This window comes from Diadema antillarum, unplaced genomic scaffold (genome assembly GCF_040938485.1).
Source record: "Diadema antillarum isolate AM-2024a unplaced genomic scaffold, OU_Dant_1.0 seq00001221_RagTag, whole genome shotgun sequence".
NCBI classification, from domain to species: domain Eukaryota; kingdom Metazoa; phylum Echinodermata; class Echinoidea; order Diadematoida; family Diadematidae; genus Diadema; species Diadema antillarum.
The window spans coordinates 368,111-388,003 of record NW_027272011.1 but is presented as its reverse complement, the minus strand read 5'-3'; the positions used below and the strand labels follow the sequence as shown (position 1 = coordinate 388,003).

Genomic DNA, 19,893 nt, shown 5'->3' with positions numbered 1-19,893 from the left:
CTTCTTCTGAGTGGCGAGCAGAAGTGACAACTGACTACACAAGCCATGATGGCTGCTACATGCAGATATTTGTTCAGGCTGCGATCAGCACCTATTCGTTTGAGCTGCATAAGCAGGCGGGAGGTGAGAGGAGAGAATTTCCTTTTATAGAAATATCAAGAAAGAAACTATAGTGTCTCGTATATCTATATAGCGCTATGAATATGTATTTCTTGGATATGTCCTGCCACAGTCCCACCTGTTTATGTTCGTGTATTGTATTTTTTTTTTTTAGTTCCCATGCACTGTCTAAATCACTGAAATAGTAATTAAACTTTATACTAGTGTAGATTCTGCAAACTGTGACATTTGTATCTTTCTGTGACTGTGTGCTGAAACAGTGCCTACAAACATATCATCCTCACATCTACAGTAATTTACAATGTAGACTAGTTTGCTAGTGTTTGTTTTGTCAAGGAAGCTCCTTGGACTTGGTGTTGTGAATAAAGAGCTACTGAAACTTGTGCACAACAGCAATTTAAGGGAAATACAAAGTGCAAACTTTTGAGACAGTGTTGTTGTAGATTGGTTCCTTGCTGTAGCCATTATTTGGCATTGCATTGTGAGGGATTCAGTGTCTCATGCAATTTTAGTCATTTTTACATGTGTACCATGTACAATATGTAAAATGTACATTTACATGTGCATCTTATTCAGTCATTTGTGTTGGCTAATCGCCCTACCTTTCAAATTATCACGGGTTGCCTTAGCTGCAGACTTAAGTTTGGGAGGCATTGACATGTATTATTTGTATGTGAGGCAATGTCCAACAAAACTATTGTACTCTGGTAACTCTGCTGCAGCCCATCACAATATATGTGCTCTATAAATTGCATTTTCTTTGCAGGGGATTTTCATGTGATCACTATGGGTATATAATTGTTATAGAAAGGGTGGTCACTGGAACAGGTTTTACTGTTCTTGTGAAAGTCTTCATCTTCCTTATTCTATGTCTGACTTCACCAGGACTTATGAAAATCCATGTATAGTGTATTTGATTTTAATTTTTAAAAATATATTAAATTCTATCCAACCCGGAGCGAATCTTCCCTTTAAGATGCAATGCCGCTCTACGTTTAGAGCCTTGGCTTTAATGAATAGAGTGAAATCAGACAGAAGATGATAGAAGGTTTGTCAAAACTGGACTTAGAATTTAAAGAAAGTTATTTAATTTTAACGTTTCTGTACATACGGGATAAGTAGTACCCACATACTCAAATCAGCAGAGATGATGATTGATTATCATCAGTGCACAAGTCTTACAATGAATTTTACTCATATTATGAATTAAGATAATTCAGCTTTTGTCACAAATTGTAAAAACTATGAACCTACTACGTGTATCCACTTAAAAACCAAGCAATAATTACTTTAATTGATTAAGGGGAAAAGTTATGTTTTCTTTTGTGCAAACCAATAGGAGATTTGTTAATGTATTGGCCATGATTGTCATAATCTTACACAGTTGATGATCTAAGAAGCAAGAGGGTCCCGTTGCATAAACATTGAGCTCAAATATTTAGTCAGAAAATCAAACATGAGTCTCTGATTTACTCAGTTCTGATGGGCTGATACCTGACTTACAAAGATCTAGTTTAATTTTCTCACTTACTTGTATGTGTAATTGTCTCGCTTTATGCAATAGAGCCCTGATCATCAGAGAGACCACATGATCCAGTTGACTTTAGAAATAAAATAAAGTTAGATAAACAGAATGATAAAATTTCACCAAAATTTGGATTGAGAATATTGAAGAAAGTGTGGAATTTTTAAAGAAGTTTATCACAATGTTTATTTTCACTGAATATCAGTACGTCCTGCAATCACAACGGTGCAAATTACATTTGTAGCTGATGTGATGATGACATTAATTTGCAGCTGTCCCATTGGTTTTGTAAAGAAAAATGCAACAACAACAATATACAATCATTTAGTAAATAATATTGTCATGGAAGGAACTCACTGGTGTCATCTGCAACAAAATATCAAAAAGTATCGGGATCTTAAAACAGACTATTGTCATACTCCAGTTCTTTGTTATTATTATAGTATTACACCCATATTTTACCACATTTGAATCTTTTAGTGTGGGGGAAATCTAGTGAGTATAATATGCAGAGACTGTTTAAATTACAAAAGCAGGCTATTCAGAATAGTCTCGCATTCACTGTGTAGGGCGCCCTCTTTTCCAATATTTTGTACTTTGTCTATTCTAACTGTATATGATTTATATAATTTATTACAGAGTGCAGTATGTTCTAATGCTATAATGATATTTTACATGTACAAGTGTATCCTTACTTGGTTATTCTAAATTAAACAAAGATAATCAAAATTATGACATAAGAAATTGTAGAAATTTTTATCTGCCTCTCATTCAAACATCCTCCTACAAAAAGTCAACATTTTTTTGAAGGCCTTCAAATCTGGAATTCTATATGCTCTGCTGTGAAATGTAAGAAGACGGTAAAAAGTGTTAAGAAAGTTTTCAAGCATATTTTACTTGAAAGGTATTCTGGAAGTAATCAATATCATTCTGAATTTATAAGAGATTAGCATGATAGGGGTGTGTTTGTGAAAATGGCATCCTGTGTGTTGTTAATGTGCTTGTGTATGTATTGTTTGTTTAAATGTTTGTATGTGTTCATGCATGTACCAACTTTTTTGTCAGTTATAGTTTATAGAAAGAAGAGACAAAATGCTGTATTTACTTTCCTGGGGTTAATCTTAGATAAGGCCCATTGCCTTCTCATTAACACCTTCACTTGATATCTTTGGTTGTTTGTTTGCTTGTTTGTTTGTTTGTTTGTTTGTTTTGTCACATTGTCATGTTATACCTGTCATACTATTGTCACATTTTTATGTATGCATGTTTTATTAAGTGACAATAAATGAAAACATTTGCTGAACCCCTTTCCTCTAAAAGTCATCGTTGTCAGGCTGTAGTGCATTACAATCAAGATCTAACGCAAAGAATATAAGTTATGTCCAAATTACACTCAACACCTGAAATGGAATTAATTGGCAAGAAAATGTTGCAATAAATGACAGTCATAGAACACACATGAATGGAAATTACATAAATGTGTGAATACAATGTAAGTAATTCAACAAATATTTTACCAATGAATTATGATGTACCATACTTCAAGATGAAAACATCCCACTGGTATTTTCATGCCAGATAGTCTTTTCATATGGTTATGGAATTCCTTGTACCGAGCTTTCTTTTATAGATAAATAGAGTGATCAAAAGTATGATTCCCCAGGAAATGAACTGTCTCAAGCAAAAGGTATTAATTGTGGACCATTAAATTCTTTTAAGGGAAATGAGAGGGAAATTTCCTTTCATAAAGACATGTTATCTTAAGAAACGCATTGTTTGCAATCAGAGAATATTATCCTGGCAACATTTGGATCATGTTTTTTCTTTTCTTTCAATAATGACAGAATTTTCATGACTTTTTTGATATCCATGTTTTTGTCATAATAATTTCTGTCATATGACCAAAAAATATTGCTTCCTGATTTTCAAGTGCTTTTCTTGGTTTATATTTACTCTGCATAGTAAAATTTATGTAGTCATCTCTCTGCTACTTTACAATTTATGTAGAATCAAATATCAGATCATCTAACATGAAAAGTTTACAGACCTTGCAGAATTGGACTTTCTAAGGTGACTGTGTTTTGTTTGTTTTGTGTTTACCCAGCAGATCAGTGTTTGCTTTTTATACTCAAGTGTTCATGGCCATCACCAGCTTTGATTTTGTCAAATTCAAGTTGAGATCGATCTCTCTAATAGCGCCAGCTCCATAAAGTAGGAAGTAGGTTGCATCAAGGAGACGGGCATGACCAAAGGTCACTTGTTGTGGATTCATATAAGCACACACCTGATGTGTCTATACATCTAGATAATAAGCTGTACTTTGCTTTGAATATAATTGCAAAGTGAATCACCTTATTTGCAACAGTTCATACTGTAGGCGGTTGTATGTGAGACTGAACTCTATATTGTTCCCAAGAGCGAGTTGAGTGTAATAATATAACCATGGTGAATGTGCCCTTCCGCATCGCTTTATGGCTCATAACTTTCCTTGCCTGTTTCACATCATCCTGGGCTGGACAGTTCAAGGATTCCGGGAATAATGTCACATTTCTAGTCCTTGCTGATTGGGGTGGGATCCCAATATGGCCATACTTCAGCCCCTTTGAATATGCAGTGGCTCGGCAGATGGGAAAAGTTGCATCCAGGCACAACGCCAAGTTTGTGCTCGCCTTGGGTGACAACTTCTATGAGCAAGGTGTCACGAGTGTGGACGACCCAAGGTTCAGGGAAACATACGAACAGGTTTTCCACATGCCCTCCCTGCAGGTGCCTTGGTATGTTGTGGGAGGAAACCACGATCACTATGGCAACATCTCAGCGCAGGTAGCCTACTCCAAGGTGTCATCACGATGGAAGTTTCCCGACTTGTACCACAGTCATGTGTTTGACATCCCCAACACTGGGAGAAAAGTTGCAGTCATCCTTGTTGACACGGTGATCTTGTGTGGACTAACAGATGACAAGACAACAGGGTCCAACCTTCCTGGGCCTGTCAGTCATTCAGCAGCCGAGGAACAGTGGGAGTGGCTTGAAAAGCAATTGGAGTTACTGTCCACAGCAGATTACCTTATTGTGGCTGGTCACTACCCTGTGTGGTCAATTGCTGAGCATGGTCCAACAGCTCTCCTTGTCTCACGGTTGCTGCCCCTCCTGGAGAAGTACAATGTCACAGCCTACCTTTCAGGGCACGACCACAACCTACAACACATCAAACAGGGCAACTCTTCCGTGGAGTACTTCGTCATCGGCTCCGCCGACGTCGTCGATCCGTCTCGCAAGCACGCAGACTCCATTCCTCCCTCGTGGCTCAAGTTTATGGATGATAACATCGCCAGTCTTGGAGGCTTTGCACGGGTGACTGCTTCCAGTGAGAGCATGAAGCTCACGTTTATAACCGGTCTCATGGGAAAGGAAGTCTATTCTGTCGTGATGCATCCTCGAGCAAAGCATTCTGAACTGTAACACAAGTTCTTAACTCTTGTGAGGGAATCTGAGGCTGGTTCACTAAATGCTGGACTTTGTCTGTGAGAGATCAATTTTTGTACTGGTTGAGCTTGTTTTGAAGTTGTTATTGTGATGGTAATTTCACATGTGATATACACTTTTATACATGAGGATTTACTGATAACACGTGATTGTAGAGACATGATTAAGATGCTTCAGGTCAGTCTGCTGTAAGAAATAACTACATTTCTGTCTTAATCTTGTACCAAATCTGTGAACTTGGTAATTGGAAATTTAGTGATTCCATGATTGCCCACCACTGCAGTGAGATGATATGTTGTAGAGGACACTCGGGGTATCATCATGTTTGTTGTGTTGAGACGACAGTGATACATTTTGCTGGTAATTCCAATCAGTATCAATGCACTAAACTTTATGTAATGCTAGTTTCCAGTAAGCACTCCTTTATGGGTGAGGAATACACTGTGTACTTTGAATAATCCCAATCTAACCCCAGCAGGTCCCTGAAAAACAGCTAAACTTTTAATGAAAATGAACACACACATACCCACACACACACAAAAAAAAGAAGATAAACATGTATAAAAAGATGTACGTATTCTTAAAGGGATGGTATAGTATTGGTTGAGGTGAGAAATTAGCTTTTAACTTTTTGCGAGATACTTAGAAAGCACTTTATGAAATGTTTAAAAGCATACAATTCTAAGAGGAATTCAAAGTTTGTTTGATGAAAATTGGTTTTGAAGTGGCTAAGATATTAAAAAAACAAACAAAGTAAAACAAAGCAATCTGAATAAAAGGTGGGTTCCACCTTTTGTTATGATCACTTTGTTTTGGATATTTCAGCCATCTCAAAACCAATTTTCTTTGAATAAACTTTGAATTTCTCTTTAAGAATGAACTGCTCTTTCATAAGAGGTTTGTCATTATCTAAAAAATAATAATAATATATATATATATCATCATAAAAAACATTGGAGACCTCAAACCCATTCTCAACTGAAACTGTACTACCCCTTTAATTTTTATAAGAATACCAAACAGATTTTTGACCAAGCATGGCAGGAATCAAGAGAATAATTTAATCTCAATGAATGATTTCTTTGCTTCTTTTTTTTTTTACAAATGAAATGATGAATAATTTAATACATTATCATTTTAGAAGTTTTTCATAGAAGCCTTGGTGGGGATTTCCTTCTTGTCATTCAATTACTGTATTTCCATCAAACAAAAGGTGATACATGATACAGAGTATACAAGCAAGGAAGTGAAGAAGTACAAGCTATCAAAAGTAAAGTGCAAAATGTATGTATGAACAAGTGCGCCGGAACACTTTTGGTTTTTTTTTTTTTTTTTTTTTTTTGGGGGGGGGGGCAAAGTCTTGACGGGGGCACATTATGTGACGGTGTGAAATCCTTGGCAAGGGAGCAAAGTGACCAAGCGGGGGTACCATGGTAGGGACTTTTTTTAAAAACTAAAGTACAAAAGTTGCATTTATAGAGCATTTAAAAGCAAATTTCTAGGAAATTGCACATAGTGGAAAATTTAGTGCGAAGGACTATGATTATAACATACGAGGGTACATTTATGTGACAGTGTAAGATCCTCGGCGAGGAGCGAAGCGACTGAGCAGGGGGAGGGTGTGGGAGAGGGGATACCCCCCTCCCACGGTAGGGACTTTTTGTAAAAACAGAGTACAAAAGTCGCGTTTATAGCACATTTTAATTAAAAATTCTAGGGAATTAAACGTAATAAACAAACATCACTGCGAGACTGTCATAACTTACGAAAACTGTTCATTTGACTATATATGTACAGGCAGAGTGAGCGAGCCACTTTCACTTTGCCATTCGTCTGAAATGTATTTATTAAAAGCTTAAACATGTTCAACGTGGTCGCAGTGTTCGAGCAATGAAAATTATTCTTATATTGCTAAAAACATAGAAGAAAGGGAAAATGTAAGGTTTACTAAAGGTATGTTTCAGGGGGCACAGTCGAGGACGCGAGGCTACCATCTATATGCTAAATTTACTCATAAGTAAATATTAGTGTATAGATATTATAATGTATATTAACTATGATTTTTGCTCCGTTAGGGGCAAAAATTTTGCATTTTCAGTTATGAAATTGACAACTTTTAGACAAGAAAAGTGCCTTTATTGTTCATTTTGGTCTTTAAATAATTGATTGATTATTTGTTACAGGGGGCACTTTGGGGGAAGGGGGGCAAAAACTCGTTTGGCCCCCCAAATATTTAATTGGGGGGGGGGGGGGCAAGTGCCACCCCTGCCCCCCCCCACCCCGCTTCCAGCGCCCTTGTGTATGAATGATATGTATAATGGTATACTAAGCATACTTAATATACCATTATACTATGCATACTTTGAAGAAATAACATTAAGAAGTAATTAAAGCGGTAGAAAAGAGTGATCCACTCAAAGCAGAGTGTGTAGACGTGGATCACGTGGAAAACTATGCAAGTAATATAATATTTATCCAAAATTTATTTACAAACTTTATGTTGAATAAAAACATTTTGTACATGCCCTGTTAATATTTAGAAAAAACACTCTTTAGTGTAGTAATAAAGACTCTAAGAAGAAAAAATGTAAACTATGATGTCAATATTGTGGCACAGACAGTATCCATTTAGACGTGTGTACCAGATAGATATGGTGACAAGAAACAATACCTGCACATACATGTATGGTTCATCACTCAAAAAAAAAAAAGAATGCACATATATGTAAACATTTGTATCATGCATATTTGTATATGCTTGTGTATTAAAAGTCATTATTTTATTTTGACATCAAAAGCTTCAAATAAATCTGAAGTGAAACTGACATATGAATGATATTTCATCATCTCAAGGTTATGGTTTGATGTGCATGCAGAAGTTTTAGACTACGTGCAGCCAGCAAATGACATGATATCTTATCTCTTAAGTTTTACTCACAAGCACTGTGTAGTGGAGATAAAGGTACCGTATTACTACCAAGTCATGCACAGAATCTGCACGGTATTGAATGACTTAATAAAACAGATATTGAATTCAACTGCAGATTATCTGTGCATTGTGTCTGATTTGACTTCACTACCTTTGATCTTTGATCAGATGAAATCTATCTTGACCAACAAATCTTCCTACATTAAAGATCCTGTTTACCTGTGGGAACAGTGATTTAAAAATTGTCAAGATATGACATTTGATGCATATTTGAAGGTCTGTTGTACCACAAAACATCCTATCATTTTAATTTTTGCGATAAAGCCTAAAATATATGGAGATATCTGTATATTTCTCAGTTAACTGTAACTGAGAAGGTTTAGTCCAGAAACATTTTTGTTAGAGCTATTGTTCACGTATTTATATTTGACAATACTCAACATCGATTTTACCGATTCAATTTTTTTTTTTTTTTACAGTGGTTGGTTCTATCCCTAACTCACATTTTAGAATTATTTTAGAGCGCTATTGCTGAGTTTCTGTTTCTTCTGCAAATGGCAAATTATGGAAGTGGATTGACACAGAATCCCTTTACAAATACCCATGAAACTTTGTGAGTAATGCCTTTCTGTTCATGTACACATTATGGGGTAACTGCACATGTATTCCAGCTACTTGAATTGAGTTTGTTTAGGGACTAGACTGGTCTCTAATTTCACAGCTCATCAGAAACTACTTTGCTTTGAATTTTATGATCAATGACTTAACATCAAAACCGATCAAATAATCAACAACCCAATCAACCAGTCTGACATAATAGAACAGAACATACATTCCTCCAAAGAATAAAGATTTCTGAATAGTTTTGAGTAGAACAAGAAGAGTTACAGAAATTACTTCATTCATAACAAATCGATCATTGCACAAACCCATGTCCATGTGTATGCTTTGCAGTGTGTGCTTATAAATAAAAATGCACTTCATGTGAGAGCACTCTATTATACTGTGCTCATGCATTTTATTAGTAATTCTTTTTTATTGTATATTGATACACCAACACATTATATATATATATATGTGTGTGTGTGTGTGTGTGTGTGTGTGTGTGTGTGTGTGTGTGTGTGTGTGTGTGTGTAATATATGATCTCTCTGTTGCTGTTCGGTGTTTACAATGCTACAGGCAGAAACCATGATCAAGCATCATCCATAGTAATGTGAACTGAAGAAGTCTGTCAAATAAGCAAAGGCTGTAGTTAAGGTATAATTTGACAAATTATTTATGCTCTCAAAATTACTGTCAATTAAAAGAGCGAACAAAACTAAAATTAGAGTTCTGATGTTGATCATGGCTCCTTTCTCAAGCACTGTAACATTTGGAAATAGCACATAATGTGACTTGGATACTAAATGTTTTGTTTATGTTTGTTTTGGCAGCTTGTCTTGCAGTCTCCCCATCATAGGTATATGAGCACTGCTGCCGCTCCCCAGCCTACTCCAGGAGGTTTATCGTCTTCATCGCCTGCATCTTCATCACCATCGCCATCATCATCTTCGTCGTCATCCTCATCATCATCGTCATCAGGGGTAACTACACCATCCTCACCAGTGACTACCACCCCAGTTCCAGCTGCCTCGGGGAAGGGGGATAAAGCAGTTGCCACGGTAACCAGCATGAACCCTGTGCTGGACATTGGACCTCATGATGAAGATGGCTTCAGGGAGCGCTTCATCCCGTTGTCACGGCGATCCCTCATCCGGGAATTAATGCAAGAGGACAATTTTCTAACAGATGCTGAGAAGAAGCGCTTTGAAGAATTTGCAATTGCTATGGATACAGCAATAAGCAAGCAGTATTATGGTGTTCTGGCTGAGTTAAAGGTAATGAAGTGAGAATGGTTTAATTTCTGGGTTTTTTTTCCCCCCAATGTATATAAGTATGTGTTGTGAGTGAGATTGCTCTACATGTAGATAAATTACAGTACTGCTTAGATAAGGACCACCTTAAAATTGATTTCAACAATTTTAACTAAAGAGCGAAATTTTCCTGTGTATGGTATATGATGAGGATACAAAGGAGTGTGTGCTTCAAATCAGTCACAATCTCAAGTTACCTGGAATTCTCTGTTTTTGTTGTTATTTTATATTTATGATGAATTCATGTTTGATAAATTCATGATAGAGGAACTTTAATGATATCAATTTTTGTCAGGTTATTCTGTGAACAAGGATAATTGTCTGATAAACAATTGTGATTCAGCTCTTGTATTCCACTTGTATTTTGCAGCAACTATTTGACCCAGTGAACCCAGACAAGGATACGGTTGCTAGCCGGTTGCTAGGGAAGAGGGAGAAGGAGGACAGTGAGTTTTGGCTGCTCCAGAAGCTCTCTGCTCTCATGGAAAGTGCCAACTTCCATGAGCTTCCCAAACATGTGGTCAAGAAGGCCCTGGATGAACACTTGTCAGGGGAAGGTGTCAGGGTGAGTGTATCCATTGTGTATCATTGTGTGTCATGGTTTTGATGTCTAGGAGTTTACACTGTGATCAGGAGAGTGTTAGGTGTAGAGTGTTAAGATAATGCACTACATATTTAAAGTCAGGAAATGGTGTGAGGGAATTACACTATAGACATAGATCCTAATAGGGTGTCATACGGGTAACATGTTTGTCAGGGGATGGTACATAGTAAAGAGTGAGCACAACTAAGTCAGGGCTGTGTTTTAAGTAACAACACTGAAGGCATTGAAGGATAATCACTCTCATTAAGGGGAAGGTGGACGGGTGATACTCTGTAGTCATCTATAATGGCAGGAAGCTGTAGTTTGTATAATACTTGTCCAGGATACTGTTTAAGGCGATAATGAGATCGTTTGATTGAAAGAATTGGGTGATCAATCATCAACTAGTCTATTTCAAGTTGTTTTTATTTTTGTATCCTCTCTAAAATTTACATTCAAACCCCAATGATTTAAAATCAGAGTGACAAAAAAAATATTTTGCAGAGGGCATGTCTCAAGTATTTTCTGTAAATATAGCATATGTAATACTCAGAGTATTGGTACACTTTAATGTAATTCTGATTTCCGTGATGGGTAGCATTGCAATTTCATTTCTCTGCCTTGATTAAACATGAATATCATAAACTTAAGTGGGTTGCAGTGTATGAAACAAAAACAAACTGCTTTATTTCAGGTCATAATTAACCATTTGACGCCTGTGATTTCTCAACAGTACCATATCACTTGACTTCATATTAGGGTATAGCATGGTTATTTCCTCATAATTCCCCCTAGGCAAATAGTTTTAATAGCAATATGCCTTGAAGCAGTCAATATTTGTGTGTAATGATACTGGCACAAGTCCAAATTGAAAGAAAGTATGACAGGATATAGGCATGATATGACATGTACAATGTAGACAGGAAACTGCGCTATGACTCATACCTTGTTTTATCCTGTTTTCTCAAGCTTACTCATTGGAGCATAGACTGAAGTAGTGACCAACTCACTACTCATGACTTTACTACTATACATGACAAATCTACCTAGTCTCCTAATCCTGCAGGAGGCTTCAAAAAAACTTGACATAATTCTTCATATTCTGTCGAACGAAAATACATACTGGGTAACTGATTTTGGAGTTGTATGTATCACTGCTCATTATGTAGTATTTGATTATCCCCCAGTTATTTCCTTTGTGTATGGGAGGGGGGACCTTCCTCACTTTGATGTGTGATCATTAAACATGAGGTACTGATGAATTGTTCATGAAAATTTATTTTGTTTTTATTACATGTATTTAGGCAGTATTTGGTCTTCACCCAACAAAATTGCAGTTGAGTTTTGAATGATATGTAGGAGCCTACAAGATGGTCCAAGTGCAATACTCAAATCATGATTTAGGGTTCTCCTCTTAAATAGAGCCTATTGATTTGACTCGAAAGAGCGAGGTTTACTTGAATTTATGATGATAAACACTTTGCCCTTGATTTAGTATGTTTTTTTCTAAAGTCAAGTTTATATTTGAAATGGTGCAGTAATTTGCCATTGACTTTGATTTAAAAAAGAATGAAAGGGACATGATCTATGTGCATGTTTTTTACTTGACACCTCATATAACCTTGCATCACCTCGTATTTCACTACTAGTAGTACCCCAAATGTTTCTGCTAAGCAGTAAGATATGCAGTGATGTGTGGAGTAATGGAAGGAACTTGCAGAATGCTGTGTCACTAGGAAATTCTTCGTATAAGGTCACAGTTCAGGTCACATGCACACTGCCTTATAAGCAATTGAACCTCCCATTAAGAATTTGAGACTTTCAGCACACTGCATATGTCATTACACATTTTGTTTCTCCTGAAATTGTCCCTTGCATTACCTCACATCAACCACCTAAAAATGTGGACTGAGTATCACTGCCAGTGAAGCATCACCCAATATCCAGTCTGTTTCTACCGAGGAAAAATTTAAGGTGTCTCCTGCATCATTGCTCATCCCTTTACATCACCTCAAATTTTTATAATTTAGTAGAAACATGCTGATTAATGAGAATGTATGTAGAAAGATGTACGGTTCATATTTGACATTACATGAGTTACTGCAGCTTTGAAATATGAAAGAAGCATTATGTTCTCAATACCCTAAGTATTCTTTTTTTTTTTTAGGACTGTGAACTAAATGATATGGAATCTGATTGTCTCTTTTACTTTAACTGTCATTGATTTTGTTTTCAGGTAAGTGTGAATGCGAAGAACTATGAGATTCTGAGATTCTGGGCACTTGGCAAGGAGCTTCCAGCCGACACCACTCCCTGGTACAAACGTGCCTCCAAATCCATCATGTACAGAGCGTCCAAGCAAAAACCTCCCCCACCAGTCCACTACTACAAGCGCATTGTGGTGGCTGTCAAGCCTAAAGGTCAGGACAAGCTGCTTCTGAAGATGTTCAAGGAGATCCCAACGGGGGCGCTAGAGCAGCTCCTGCCTGACGGCAAAATCCAGATGAGCGCTTTTGATCAGACTTTCCTGGCGCTGACTGTCTCAGTCGGCTCCCTCACTTTGCTCGTCAAGGCTGTCACCGTTCTCGCAGACATCAAGCTCCAGTGGACGCTCATTGTAGCAGCAGTATCCGGTCTGATCGGTCTGAGGGCCTGGAACAGTTACAAGAACCGGCGGACGAGATACATGATGCAACTGTCGCGTACGCTGTACTTCAAGAACATCGCCAACAACAGAGGTCTTCTGGCTCTACTGGTTGACCGAGCCCAAGATGAGAGCTTCAAAGAGTCTTTACTGGCATACACCTTCCTCTTGACCAACAGACCGAGGCAGTCACTGGATGCAGCAGAATCAGAGTCACCAAGCTCTTCTCTCCTTGGTGAGTTAATTTCCCAATTATGTATTGCCAGCTGCTAGAATCCAAATGACGTTATTCAAACTTTTCTCTACAAAAACATACGTATCACAAAATTGTTAGTCTTTTTCAAGAAAGATGTCTCCCAGCAAGAGATTACTTGAGACCAACTTATGGAAATGTAATTATTGATACATTATCATGGCATTGAAAGTGATCATTGTAGTGCATTTCTCCGCATTTCTAATGCTTTTTAATTGTTTCAAATTTGCTATTTTCATGGAATGAGAATGGAATTCATGTATTCAGCTATCTACATCACCTGACTTGGAAAAGGTCATTTCTTCAGAGCTGCTTCACTAGCCTTGACCCCTGAGTGGCGTTTGATTTCTTTAACCTCTCTTGTCATCTTGGTCTTCTTATTGACATAAAAAATAATACAATGTATTTGATTGATGTCCAGGTTTACCAAGTTCAAGGCTTGAGAAGACCATAGAGCAATGGGTGCTAGAGCAGACTGGGTCCACCATCTCCTTCAACTCAACTAATGCTCGCAGGATCCTGGAGTCATTTGGAGTTCTCCATGCTGATGAAAGTGACAACCTGTCTGTGCTTCCGCTGGATGCAGCCATCCTTGGTCTCCCTCGGCAACCTGTCTCTATGGCAATGAGGACAGAAGAGGCAGAACTGGAGGAAGGGTACGATCGTATCTTTACGGAGGATGAGAAGACGTATAAGAGAGAGGAGAAATCTCAGAGAAGACATGGATGGTCATAGATTATTCTGATTTAGAGAATTATTCGAACTTATCTTAGAATTTTTGTTTAACATCCAAACTTTGTGTTGTTTATTGCAAGAATGTGTTTTTGATTGGAATCCTTGTCAGACATGCAGTTGTAATGATTTGCTGCAAACTTGAAAAAAAGACAGCAATGAAGCGAAACAAAAAACCTGCAAATGTTTACCATAGGAGTTCAAATCTCCTCTGTAAAGACAGATTTCAATGTTTTCTTCGAAGACATTTGCTTGTTTGCCAAACTTCCACGGTATCAGTCAGTCCGGAAAAGTGCATTATTGCAATCACTTGATATTAACTGCAATGAATATTCAATTAAGATAGATGAGAAATTGGGTATCTCTCCCTTTCTTTGAAAAAGTAATCCCTGCATATGTGCTTACTAAACTTAAGTGCAACAAAGTGTGTACCGATGACTAAACTTGCTTTGCTGTTGATTCGGTTTACAAAATCTGAGCCACAGGTTAGAGAGACTTTAATGGCATGTTTTAAGAAATGTTGGTAGAATTTCAACCCCCTTGAGAGAGTCAGTCTTCTCAAAGTACACCATGGAGTGTAACATGTATGAAGATAGTCTTGTCTGGCTCACTCTTCATCAGTGCTGTCCACCATCACTGAAAATGGTTTCCAAGGAATTCTAAAGTCCCTTACCATGTTTGTATTACTTTGTATGTATTTCATCTGAAGTCATCATGCAAAATGTTTAGGGCAGTGCAGGACCACCGAGTCAAGCTGTGTTATATCTGTGTTTTTTCTCTTTTTTAACCCATTGAGGACGGACTGATTTTGCTACAACACGCATTTCCCATAGACACCTGCCCGAGTATGCTTGGGACTCGTCCTCAACGGATTAAATTTTAGTTTGGTAGATTTTTATCGCTGCACCATAATAGTTCATATGAGATGTGACAGCAGGTGCAGATGTATTATGTTGTTTCAAGTATTATTTATTTGCTCAGCACTAAAATGCTGACAAAGAATCTCTGTCATTCATATGCAATACCGTTAGGTAGTTACAGTCTTTGCTTTTGGGAGTGGACGGAACTGATCCTCATGATATAAAGTAATGTTAGCTGCAACTTTACATGTTTAATTTCTTATTTGGAGATATTATGTTTCTGCTTCATATGAAATTATGATTTCCTTGGTTAATGAGACACCCAATCCCCTGTGGTATTCCATAATGCTTGCCATGGACTAAGAGAATCTTTTTGTTACTTCAAATACTGTACCATGTGTAATATGCATAATTATTTTGTCTTCTATCCATTAATATCACCAGTTCTTCAAGACAGTAGAATGGCTAAGCTGAGAAATGACCCCCTCAGTCATATGCAGTCAGCCAAGGTACAGTCCACTGGTTTCTGTCTGGTCAGAATGTAGCTGACCTGTTGATTGAATTATCTGTAGAGAGACAGGTAGCATAGCTGTGGTGTGAAGGCAGTGTGTCTATGAATGCCATGATCATTACTAGTTTGTTGCATGTCTTTGCCCTTCTTTGGTTGTTTTAACAAAGAAATCTAACATCTGTCTTGATATTACAAGTACAGCATTCTCGGCTCCAGCTGCCATGAAAAAAATACTTCAGCCAACCTTAGGCACTTATCACATCTGGGAAAGCATCGTGTGTGTGCTTTTTTTGTTTTTTGTATTTTGTTTATATATTTGCAGACATTTTTGTTGGTTTATTATGTAGGCTGTGAGAACGAATCCAGTGACTATAAAACATGGTTGATAAAGACGGTTGATGTACAGTTGGTTAGTGAAGCTTGATGTGTATGATCAGATTTTGATTGGTGCTTGCCTTTGTCATCCTTCCTCAACATGGCATTTTGTAAACCATATCTAGTGGGCCATTGGTATGAAAACAGTCACAACCTAGCATTTTCAAAGACCATCACACTGTAACTACCACTGCAATTAGGAGCAAACCTTGGTGCATTAATAGCACAAGATCCTTTTGAAATCTGCCATCATGATTATGAATTGGGAGAAAACTCAACCAGTGCAACACTCCAACTGAATGATTAAAAATGATTTGATTAGTCATTTCAACCAATGCAATGGCACCTAATGAATGATTAAAAATAATTCATTTCGTCACTTCAACTGTGGTATTGCTCCAACTGAATGATTAGAAATAATTCATTTAGTTACTTCAATCAATAGAATTGCTCCAACTGAGTGATTCAAAATAATTCAGTCACTTCAGCCAATGGAATTGCTCAAACTTAATGATTCAAAATAATTCAGTTAGTCACTTCGACCAATGACATTTCTAGATTTGCCCATCAGCCATCAGTGCATCAAATGCATGAGCTTCTTTTAACAGACCTCCACTGATTGATTGTGAATTTGACTACCAAATACTGTTAGCAAAGTTTGTTAATTCAGAGGTGTGAGATAAGAAATTTGAGTGGGCCTCCAAAGGTCCTCTGGCAACTAGCCTTTTGCATACGACAACCCTCTCCCTGCTCACTTCTCCTACAGTTACCAGAGTTGCTTAGTCTTACCAACTTGATAGGAGGCTCCCTGAAAAATTGAACATTTCTTCATATCTTTGCTAGAGAATCTAAAAACCTTCCTGATTTGGGAATCATGCATGTTAGACACAAGTATCTCCCTAATTGCTCTTTGCAATTTTCCTGGTTTTGAGTGTGGGAAAGTTGGCAACCCTGAAGTACTACATAGTGTATTACCTTGGCGAAGGCTCTCACGGACCAAGATATCAAACAGTAACAAGTGGGATTTTCAAATGTCTTAGGCAATTCAATGTGCCCAAGCCAACAGGCCGGTTTGCTGGTATATTCAGATTTAAAGATGATGTCACCGAGTTCCTGGTATTAGGCTGTTTGATCAATATGTTTCTATTGAGCACCCTTTCAATACTCTGAATCCAGTTTGCATGTACGTACTAATTAATACTTTGTTAGACAAGGCTTTGGCATGCTTTGCGGTTGCCAGGAATGATCTCTGTTTAAAAAGTATTTATATGATTTTTAAACTGCAAAGTGTTATGTTATCAATTTAGAGGCACAGGTGCGCCATCACTATCAGTAACCTTCTGTAGCCCTGACAGCCATTTTGCTCTAAAGAGAGAATATTACGATGTACAACTTCATTAAGTTGTCAGTAGAGTACTAATTTTGTTACTCATAAGGAGACAAAGTGACCAAGATTCTCTTAATTCTGGAACCAATCATCATTTAGTGTACTCATTTCATTAATGATTACGTTGTCTGTATGCACGTGCCATATTGACTGCACAAACCTGAAGTACCCCTGTATCAGCAAATGAGTCCTTTGTTGAGATTGTTTGAATTTATACTTGTTCTTTTCTTTCTGAGAGGTGATTCATTGTGCAAAGACATTAGTACCCATCTGCTCTGTTATGCAGTAGCTTCATCTTGGCTTGCAACTTCTGTTAGTGTGTTCATGAACCGGTTCAGATGATTGTTTGAAATGATAACCAAACTTGACGAAAGCCTAAGCTTCAAATTTTCTCTCTTCTTTTACCAATTTATATGTTGCAGAATGTGTAGAATGTGATATCTGAGGACTGTGAAAGGCAATGAAATATTTCAAGGATTGAGGCAGAATGTTTGAATCAATGTATATGTATTGATAGAAAGTTGAAGTTTATCTGTGAACATGATTATAATACCACTTAGTGGGTACTGGATTCTTGTAATTTGCAAGTTTTCAGCATCATTCTTGGAATTCTGGGATGCCAGGAAGTCCAATAAATTCCTCAGATTGGGGACATCTGAAATCAAGATGTATATACAGACTTTTGACTCTGTTTCTGATGTGATGACCAGAGAAAAGTTGGTTTGTCAGTAAGGTTGCCTGTTTGCACTTAACAAACTCTTGATTGCTTTTACATCTTATCTAGCCATAGAGAGAAACATACAGAGTATACAATTTACAGAAATTTGATACAGCAGAGAAAGAAGAGTTAAATGCGGGGAGGTTGGTAAGAGACTTTCCCATCTTGCTGTTAAAAGTGAAAAAATGTATTGGCATGGGATTCCAAACATGAAAGTCAAAACAGTTAGCATTAAGCTTGTGACCCAACACACATATATCAATGACAAACTTCACATGCCATTTTCACAGAATTATGATAACAAAAATGAAATATTGATTTACTTGTGTGACATTAAAAGAGTGTTACTTTATTTGCCCAGTATAGCTAGTACTAAAAGTTCATTAAAAACCAAACGGTGCATTCTACATAGTCAAACACAACAAGGGATAGGCTTCCATACCATTCCTTGCTGTAAATCAAAGCACAACCACAAATCTTTCCACGATTTAATTGAAAGCCTAATGCGTGTACTGTAAACAAAAGAGGGAACGTGGGTATGATAATGAAAGCATCACTTTAGAGCTCACATTTGCTAAGAAGTTTGATTGATGTGAACTTTCTTGATATCAACTATAATCCATGTAATCACATTAAAGGCACAATTTACCATTTGCAGAAGAAACAAAAGCCCAGCATTAGTGCTGTAAAATAGTTCTAAAATGTGAGTTAGGGATAGAAACAACCACTGTAAGAATTTGAATCTGTATAATCAATGTTAGGTATTGTTAAATACACAAAATGTGAACAATAGTTATAAAGATGTTTCCAGACTAAACCGTCTACAGTTCCGTTTTAATGATAAAAATACCAATATCTAGTTATATTTTAGGTTTCATTGCAAAAATTTTATATGGTAGGATGTTTTGTGATACAACAGACCTACACATATGCATCAAATGTGACATCTTGAACATTTTTTGAATCACTGCTTCCAAAGCTAAATAGGACCTTTAACTATCATCTGTGAATAGCAACACCCATAAATTCCAAAGCCACACAACTTTCCCTTAAAGGTCTTGTTTGCCTTTGAGCAGTGATTTCAAATTTTTTTGAAGATATCACATTTGATGCATATGTGTAGGTCTCTTGTATCACAACACATCCCACCATATAATATTTTTGCAATAAAGCCTTAAATATAAGGAGATTTCAGTATTTTTCTCAAACCATAACTGTAGACGGTTTAGTCAGGAAATATTTTCACTATACCTATTGTTCACATTTTGTATATTTAGCAATACTTAGCGTCGATTATACAGATTCAAATTTTTACAGTGGTTGTTTCTATCCCTAACTCTCATTTTAGAACTATTTTAAAGCACTAATACTGGGTTTTTGTTTCATCTGCAAATGGTAAATTATGCCTTTAAAGTTACCATGACAGTTCAATTATATCTAAAAACACGAAAATGGTGGGTAAATACAAAAATTCCACATGAATATGTCATGATAGTCAAATACAATAACATAAGCAATTCAAGCAGTCTAACAGGCCTCTGTGCGCCTCATACATGAATGATGTGCAGATAAAGATAATAATTTTATCAATGATGTATGATGACAGTTTGCCGGAAGACCTAGGGCAGTTGTATGGAAAGGAGGTAAAATAAACAATGTATTAATTCCAGACTTGCTCTCTTTTTACTAGATTATACGGATGCACTTTTAATTGAAATGAATAAGCTAGTTGGGAGTGATGCCAACTCAATCGAAAGTAAAAGTAAAGTTTAACCAGAAAAAAAAAAGCTGCTCTCTATATCCTTCAAAATGTTTAACCGAAACTTGTACTGCCTCTTAAACAATCTGATATGATG

The 19,893-nt window shown here is 37.0% G+C and overlaps 1 protein-coding gene across 1 annotated transcript; it reads left to right on the top strand.

Annotated features, from left to right (window-relative positions):
• On the top strand, positions 1-14,189 carry LOC139744934 (transmembrane protein 143-like). Its single transcript, XM_071655348.1, has 5 exons — positions 1-123; positions 9,495-9,938; positions 10,345-10,539; positions 12,794-13,436; positions 13,876-14,189. Exons 1-5 carry the CDS (start codon positions 46-48, stop codon positions 14,187-14,189), a joined length of 1,674 nt encoding a protein of 557 aa, XP_071511449.1. The 5' UTR covers positions 1-45.
• The last annotated feature ends 5,704 nt before the right edge of the window (positions 14,190-19,893 follow it).

What these genes read in the sequence shown, in the direction of transcription:
- LOC139744934 (XM_071655348.1), top strand. Translation starts at nt 46, where the DNA reads ATGATGGCTGCTACATGCAGATATTTGTTCAGGCTGCGATCAGCACCT. An exon ending in GCTGCATAAGCAGGCGGGAG is followed by an intron (nt 124 to 9,494) that starts GTGAGAGGAGAG and finishes TTGTTTTGGCAG; the next exon opens with CTTGTCTTGCAGTCTCCCCA. An exon ending in ACCAAGCTCTTCTCTCCTTG is followed by an intron (nt 13,437 to 13,875) that starts GTGAGTTAATTT and finishes ATTGATGTCCAG; the next exon opens with GTTTACCAAGTTCAAGGCTT.